Source organism: Nothoprocta perdicaria, unplaced genomic scaffold, assembly GCF_003342845.1.
Source record: "Nothoprocta perdicaria isolate Ctin4 unplaced genomic scaffold, notPer1 scaffold_5, whole genome shotgun sequence".
In the NCBI taxonomy this organism is placed as follows: Eukaryota; Metazoa; Chordata; class Aves; order Tinamiformes; family Tinamidae; genus Nothoprocta; species Nothoprocta perdicaria.
Genome location: NW_020455754.1, coordinates 5414879 through 5423022, shown reverse-complemented (window position 1 = coordinate 5423022; position 8144 = coordinate 5414879). Strand labels below are relative to the sequence as shown.

Sequence of the window (8144 nt, the reverse complement as noted above, 5' to 3'; positions counted from 1 at the left end):
GTGACGGCTTTGCTTTCGGACACTGCTGTCAGCCATCCCCGTCCTCAGGCAACGCCGACGACGCCTGTGGATTCCCAAAGGTCATTACCATGACCTTGCTGAAGGATAACGGACAGAAGTTTTGGTGAAAGGAGAAATGATCATTTGTTAACTCTCTCCTGTGGCTTTGTGCAGCATCCTCCCCACAAATCAGACACCCTGGGGATAACTTTTCCAGGAAAGTAAATAAATTGACATACTGTCCTGGGCTCCAAAGCGTCTCTTACTGATGGAAATAAATACGTGATGTTTTCACACTGGCTGTCATCACAGGGTCTTTTTTTCCTATATTACCCGAATGTTCAGCATCTTCCATGCATCCAAAGCAAAAATGTTTTTCCCAGTGTTAATGGGAAATCATCCTAGGCAGAATCAGCAGCCCTGCAGCCCAGCATGCGCAGATGGTCTGCTTCCCACTCGGTCATGCCTCTCCACTGGGTTTGCACGGACTGCACTGAAAGGGGAACAAGCCTGATTTCTTTCAGACACATCCTGCTCACTACAGCCAAGGCTGGCTGGACATCTCACCTGGTAACAGGGTACTAGGGATTTTTAACATTTAAATCCAATGCAAGCAGCTCTTAGACTCAAGGGGATTTTGGTCAAGTATGGGAAGTGTCTCCTGTAACATCCTTGTGCTCCCTGCTTGCATTTCTTCAGCCTGTCTCCAGCTACGGCATCTCCTGGTCCTCCCCAGGACACTGGCTCCCATATGGCCCTTCCCACAGCCCTGGCATCACTGGTTCACATGAGCTAGTGCCAAAGGTCCCAACGTTTCCCTTTTATTGTCCCATTCCCTTTACCACAGCAGGGTCCATGAGGGACATTCTGCTTTGGCTTTAGCCCTTTCTCTCTCTGCATTCACAAGGAGGCTGGAAAGTGTGTCTTTGGACTTCCTTAGCAGCCCAGGAACCATCCCAAATGAGTCTGTAGGTAGGTGACATTATTCTGAAAAGGCTTAAGGACCTTTCCTTAAAGACTTGTACTTTCAAAACTGTGATTCATCATCATCTGGGCCTGGTTTGGGATCTCTGAGTGCTTCTCGCTGGTGACTCTGTTGCAGTTTCCCTGGAGCACTAGTGGCTTTTCACCATTGGTTAAGCCATCGAAAAAAGCAAATCCCATCCTTGGGAGGACAAGTGCTCCTCTACCTGTCATGACTACTAGCTGGGCCTTAGCAGGGAGGCAGCTAGCTGCCCAAAGTTTCCTTTTCCTTGAGATATTTTACTCAGAAAATATGACAAACCCTAAAGCACTCCGATTTAGCCCAAAGACGATGCAAACATTCCTCCTGCGGGAGGAGGAGCACCTCTCCCCACCAACTTGCCTGGAGGAAGATGTGACAGTGCAACCTGCCCCTGGCCCCCATGCAGGCTTGCCCGGTCTCGTCCATCCATCAGTGCTACCATTTAAAAGCGATGGGAACCGCTCAACCTGTTCAGGCCTCAGGGGCTTTGCAGGATGCTGCCCCAGGAGGACTGACAGAAATGGGGAGCAGCTTTTCTCTTCCCTTTTGCTTCGCTTTTTGCTGGCAGACCCGCCTGACTCATTTCTCTCTACTCCTCCAGCTGATGTGTTCAGAGGAACATGCTGCTCTGACAAGGTGACACATCCCAAGAAAGCCCACATTGCTGAGGAAATCTCCCTGCTCCTTTCTACCCAGCGCAGGAACAGCTCAAAGCTCTTTTTTCATTCCTCCCCATTCGAAGAAGCCCCCAGCATTTCTGTCCGATTTTGCTCAGGGATAAAGAGTAGACGTCAATCAGGATATAGGTGCCCTTGAAATCCTCCTTTGGAAGGTGGCTCATGACCACATAGGTGTCAGAAAAGGTGCAGGAGAAGGAGGAGGAATTACTGGCAGAAAAACTGCATTAAAATCCTCCTGCAGATGCTGTTGAGCTCCAGCAGTATTAACTAGCTGTGCTGGAGTCTTCTTTTGGCAGAAATGACATTGCTGTTGAATCTGTGAGTTCGTTAATTCATTAAGTTCATTTTGTTATACAGGTTTTTTCAACCCGGAGTAGAGCACTTAAAACAATCTCACATAGCTCTGGTGGGGCTTATGGACATGGAAGGAAGGCACCATAACCAAGGCCAACGTGGTTCCCAGCTACACAGCCACCTTTGTAAACACTGAGGATTTACCCATCAAACTCCAGTTTGGAGACAAGCCTAGATGTTTCTAAGGAATCTGAGTAAAGATGTTTTGGCTTCCGGACAGTGAAAATCATCACATTTCCTGGCCCTGGTGAGGTTCTCTCAACTAGAAAATGTGCAAGTGTGTTTTAACAGGAGTGGGCACATCCCAGAGAAGTGTAGTCAGATAAACTCTTTCCAGCAATGCCTCTTCTGCTCTCGTTAACTTGTGTTATAGCTTGAAGAGGAAAATCTTTTCCCAAACTGGGCTGATTTTGTAAATATTTGAGTCTATAACCATAAACTGTCCTTGCTAAGGCTCCTGTCTACTTAGAGAGGTGAAACCAAAGCACCTTTGTGCATTGCAATGCTTTACTCACACTGTGACCGCTGCGTTGGAAGAGCAGTAGGAAGAGTTCTGGACTGAGGTGAACCTTGCTCAGCTATAAAACATTATCCTGTCTTCTTCTCTCACCCCTCAGGGGGTGATAATGGCACATGAACCTGACTTCCAGAAAAGTCAGAGGGCTTAGCCCAGGTATGCACAGCTTCCAAGGTGGTCGCGCACAAACCTTCCTTTGTTCTCAAGATATTGAGATGAAGGACACCACTAAAAGCAGTTCTTCCAGCCTTAAATGCAGGATAGCCTGGCGTGCTTGGGCAGTGAGCAAAGAATCAAGGGGAGGTGAGACCAGGGCGCAGGGAAGTCTCCCTTGCCATTGAAGCCAGCCCACAAGGAGGAGGAAGAGGAGGGCTGCTTCTGCCCTGACAGTGTCCCATCAGAGCTGTGCATGGGCTGTGGTCTCCTGCAGACAGTGAAGCAGTTACCAGTTTGAACCAAGATTTCTGTCTTGCAAACACCTCCTTGAATTGCTCTTGGCATTGACTTCTTCCTGCTCAGCTAATTAAAAATCTGTCTTTGAGTCATAAGCCCCCATTAGTAATAATTTGCTTTGCATTTCTCCAGTGATTTATGGATGAGATATCAAAGTGCTTTAGAAACATTAATTAATCCTTGTAATACCCAAGGGACAGATCCACTCTCCACAGTGCACCACTGGCAGTGTGGAGTAAATGCAGGCAATCCCCGGAGCTTGCTCCGAGCTGGAGGCAGGGAGAAGGAAGGAAGCAGCATCCGACCCGGTGAGCCCATTTTAATGGCCTTTTCCCCATCATGGAGAATCCTGTCAAAATAACAGCAAGCAGCCAGAAGTGATCCTGAGGTCCCGATGACTTTGCCTCCCTGTTCAGAGTGGGAAGGGGAGCCCCAGGGTGGTAGCGCCCCAGCTCCGCTCCATTGATCAAGCTGGGAAAGGTGAATGAGGCAGAGGGGCAGATAATTATTCAAATATCCACTTGTGCTAAACGGGAGGTCAGCCAGGCGTGTATTTTTTTTTTTTTTGCCATTCAGTCGTTTTCTTCAATTTGCTTTTGGACAAAGTCCCTTTTTTCCCAGCTTTGCAGGGCAGACCCAAGGCTGTCTCCCACCTGTGAGATAAAGCTCCAGCCTTTGCTAGCGATAAGAGCCGTTCCCTCCATTGGCTTCAGAGAGACTTTTATCCTTGTGTGCCACGATAAATGAGCCATTTGCCACCTTGAGTTATTCCCGTATTCACAATGTTGTCATCATAACATTGCGAGGTGGAGCTGCCCACGGGGGTGGTGCCAGCGATGGGGAGAGGTATAAAAGCCCCATGTGCGCTATCAAAACAGGCTCTCCAAAAGCCAAAGAAGAGTCTTGGCTCCTCCTTGCTGTCCTCAAACCATCACCTTGACCATGAAGGAAACTTGTGTTGTCCTTCTCCTCTGCCTGGCCTTCTGCAGCTACCCAGGTGAGTGCCACGTTTTCCTTTGAAGTTCTCTGCAAAAGCTCCCGGATATGCCACAGAGGAAGGCGAGCCTGGGAACAGGACACCTGGATGCTGGGACATGGGCAGAGTAATGGAGTGTTCCCTGGAGAGGGCTGCAAAGCCAATCTGCATTCAAACAGCCATCTGTGAGGAGGTCTAAAGCAAAGGCTTTTAAAGAGTGCCTTGTACCTACAAAATGAACAGAGACGGATTGTCCCTCTTTCTTTAGGGGTGGAATTCTGCCTGGGAGCTGGTTGTTTCTCAAACAGTGCAATTTGTTTCGATCAATGCCATATTGTATTTAAAAAGAAAAAAAAAATACAAAACGTATCGACAGGGAGGGAAATGAAGCGCTTGTTACCAGCATCACATTTAAACTAATTGTGTTATCAAGAAAGATCTCACACAATGCATAAGGATAAGACCATGAGCTAATGCTGTCTTACGTCCCAATCCCTGGGAGTGTCTGCATTAGTGGATTTGTTCAGGACCGGATGGCTTTTGAAACAAGTCCCCTGTCAACCTATTTACCGTGCTGCAGCTGACACTGCAGACACTCTGAGGGAAAATTTGGATTCTTTTTAGATGGAGTAAGCAGGTCCTTAGCACCAAATTGCTTCACCCTGCAGACCCACTCCTCTTGGGATCACTCTGCTTGGTAATGTAGATGTAGCCTAAATCTTCTCTGTAGATCATGCTTAGAACTACGGGGAACCTAAGGGCTTCTCCCCAGTACTGCTACTGGCTGAGAAAATTCAGGTTGTTTTTTCAAAATACACTGCCACATGTTCAGTCCATGCTGATCCCAGCTGCCAGCTCATGGACAAGAAAGCCAGGCTTATGCTCACTGGCTTTGGAGACTCCACAGTCTGCAAAAAAGATACCCCATTTCTGCCTCAGCAAATTGTCTTTTGCTCTACTTCGCTCTGATATAAAGCAGAGAGACCAGAGGAACCACTTTGGGTTGATACAAGCATCAACCTAGCACCAGCAGGAGTTCTTCAGTTACCATGAACCACTGATAAGGGATAAGGAAAGCTACCTTTGCTCCTTGGCAGTGAGAGTGAACGGCAGGGCAAGTCACTAGGGTGCACCTGGCACTGGCAGAAGCTTCCACTGGGTGCAGAGGAACACTCAGATGCAGCAGGGCTGGTCCTGCAGCGCCATGCAACACAGGAGAGGTGCAAGAGAAGGATGAGATATTGTTATTCGCTGGGGCCCTGAAAGGACCAGGCTGTGTGAGCCAAGATCCTCAGCCTAAAGCATCTTTAGTGGAGTCCACCTTGAAGGCAGCATGAGTGAAGGTCTCTGAAAGAAGTCTTCTTTCTCTCCACTCTAGGACATGCTGATCCGGACAGTGCTGATGGCACAGGAACCGAGGTAAAGGCTCCTGTTTCAGAGTAGTGCAAGGGTGCACCCAGCTTTGGTGGGACAGCACTGATTGGTACGCTAGCAAGTCAGTGCTGCTCAAGGACCGTGAGCCACTGGGTTGGCTCTCCAAAGGCCAGGGCGCCTGGGAATGTCTTTCCACCTGCTGTGCCACAGTCAAATCCAAGAGATGGTACTGATTTCCTTTTGTATTATCCCAGATGGTACCGATTTCCTTTTGTATTATGCCACGTTCAGTGTAGACAGACTGATAGGCATGAACTGAACGCTGCTGCTGCATGCCAAGTTAAAGGCAATCCGCTGAGCTCCAATTACTCTGCGGCAGGCAAATGTGAGGGCAGCTTGCTCCCCAGGGACACCTGTGGCCACGGAAAATAAAAGCTGGGAAGAACATGAACAGATGCTGCCCATGGAGCATTACCTATTAAATACTGTCTCCCCTAAGGGCTCACAGGAGGGCTAGGTGTATTTCAGCTAGTCAGTGGACAGCATGGTGAAGGGTATCTCCATGTTTCCTAGAGCTCATAGCAGAGCTTCAAGGAAGCTGTTTTACCCAGATATACAAAGTGTCTCTCTGTAGGGAAAAGTTCCTTTGGTAAATTGAAGGGGTGTTTAACATCTAGTGTTATCGTTCCCCTTTTCTTTCTCCAGGCAGCTTGTGGCAATTATAATCTGAAGAAAGGCTGCGTTAGGATCTTTGACCCTGTCTGTGGCACAGACAACGTCTTATACAACAATGAGTGCCTGTTGTGTGTTCAAAACCTGTGAGTAGCTGGATTCTGTACAAGGGTAACTATAACACAGGCTGGGGCTACCACATATGTCTGGGTTTCCTTAGAAAGGTGTTCACTGCTCCGGGTGGAGGGTGTGAATCTCTCCTTCCTGCAGCCGCTGCCCCTGCTGCTCTGACCACACAGCACCCACTGCAAAACAGGCCTGCTGTGTCCAGCTGGTGGCACACGGGATGCAGCATAGATCCATCATCAGGGAGCGCATGCTCACATTTCCAAGCACTTGCACTCATGCAGTGCTCAGGCTACACTAGAGGGTGTCCAGGAACTTGGACAAGTGTCAATATCCTCAAAATCTGCCCAAATCTCACACAGCCAGGCAGAAAAAAAAAAAAATCCAGGTGACCTCAGATGTGCAGTAGGTGAGAAAAAGCTGTGTTTCTTCATGCTGGGAATTCAAAACTGAGCTTACTTTTAATCTTCTCTGCTTATGCAAGGTTATTGTTTTCTCAGGATATTTTTAAGAATGGATCTTTTGTTCAATCTGTGCTGATGCCAGATTCCACCGTCTTAGCAGAAGGCCAGGTCCAAATGCTAACAAAATATCTGGCAAGTCTCGATTCATTTCCTCTGGCTTGAGTCCTAGGTGATTCTGAGCATCTTTACACAATGTAAGCACTCTGTCTCGGGCAAGAGAAGGAATTCCTTCCAACTCAGTGCTATTAATTGGTTCAAAAATCCCTGTTGTAACGGCTGAATCTAATCTGTAACCAGATGCCATGGCCTATGGGGGCTAAAGGAGTTTTAACATTGACTCAGCCTGGCAAAGACAGAGCTTTCTAGTGATCCAGCTGTCATAGGCGTGAATGCCTATCTGTTGTCAGCAGAGACATCTCAAACTGGAGACCAAATTCCAGCTTTCCTGTTCCTCTAGAAAAAGCCTTTGCCCAATACTCTGCTCCTGGCCTTCCCAAAGGATGAGTTAATATTTTAAGGCCAAAGGGGAGGCTGTTCAGGAGCCAGATGTCAGAGGGATGTCCCAAGTGAAGGCAGTACAGCCAGTGACCCATCAAGGTGCTGGCCAGAGGGAATGACCATGCAAGAAGCTTGCTGTCCTGCACCAGTTGCTGCCTGAATGCTACAGTAGAGCTCTGGCAGCCTTGGCCAGGCCCCCAAAGCTGCTTAATCAGAGCAAGGAAGGGTTTGGATAGGTATGCAGCGGGTAAGGTGGTATTGGGTCTTGGAGTAAAGAAATAGAGTCCCCCAAAAAGGGGAGCACATCTCCAAAGGGGAAGGGAGACCTCAGCAGTGGTAGGAGAGAAGCTCTGGGGCTACTAAAAAGAACCACGGATTCATTAAGGAAGGAAAGCAGGTCACAAGACTAAGTGAGACACAGTGATGGCATTTATCCACAGAAAGCCCATGCAAACAAAGTCATAACATTCATCAACTGCAGCCAGACAAGCATTAGAGGTGTCCTTCAACTGCCATACAGCAAAAAGGTGAATTATTCTGCTGGAAGGTGTCAGTAAGTGCTAGCTCTAGGGCTTAGCACAATTAATTAGCCCATGTCCAAGGCAACCCTGAACTGCTTGTCATAAATGCTCGGGCTTCCTTATGAAGCCCATTCCTTATGAAACATGTTTCTTTACCCCTCAATTCAAACTCTGCTCTGTGTCAGGGACTTTAAGGCGTTCTCTAGCAAATCTAACCTCTTTTTTAGACAAAGGAACACTAACGTGCGCATAAAGAAGAGGGGAATGTGCCAGGAGCCTTCCCCACGCTCCGGCTTCACTGAAAACTAAAAAGCAGCACCGGAGAAGACAGCACAAGATGTCTTTTGCTTATATAAACCTCTAATAAAATGGAAGCACTTCAATGCCTTGCACTGGGATTTCTTGCAAACCACATTCCCCCCACCACTTTCCCTGACATTTAGAATATCTTCCAGTAAAATATGGTCTGTTTTGCTAACATTCATAAAGAGCTGAGAGCAAAT

The 8144-nt window shown here is 47.9% G+C and overlaps 1 protein-coding gene across 1 annotated transcript; it reads left to right on the top strand.

The window, feature by feature from the left end:
* The first annotated feature begins 3952 nt into the window (after positions 1-3952).
* LOC112954345 (pancreatic secretory trypsin inhibitor-like) lies at positions 3953-7950 on the top strand. The gene is made up of 4 exons (XM_026047520.1): positions 3953-4007; positions 5365-5405; positions 6066-6178; positions 7869-7950. Exons 1-4 carry the CDS (start codon positions 3953-3955, stop codon positions 7948-7950), a joined length of 291 nt encoding a protein of 96 aa, XP_025903305.1.
* Positions 7951-8144: the final 194 nt, after the last annotated feature.

Bases quoted from the DNA above. Each gene is read 5' to 3' on its own strand.
- LOC112954345 (XM_026047520.1), top strand. From the start codon at position 3,953: ATGAAGGAAACTTGTGTTGTCCTTCTCCTCTGCCTGGCCTTCTGCAGC. The intron at 4,008-5,364 runs GTGAGTGCCACG...TCTCCACTCTAG, and splicing joins GGCCTTCTGCAGCTACCCAG to GACATGCTGATCCGGACAGT. The intron at 5,406-6,065 runs GTAAAGGCTCCT...TTCTTTCTCCAG, and splicing joins CTGATGGCACAGGAACCGAG to GCAGCTTGTGGCAATTATAA.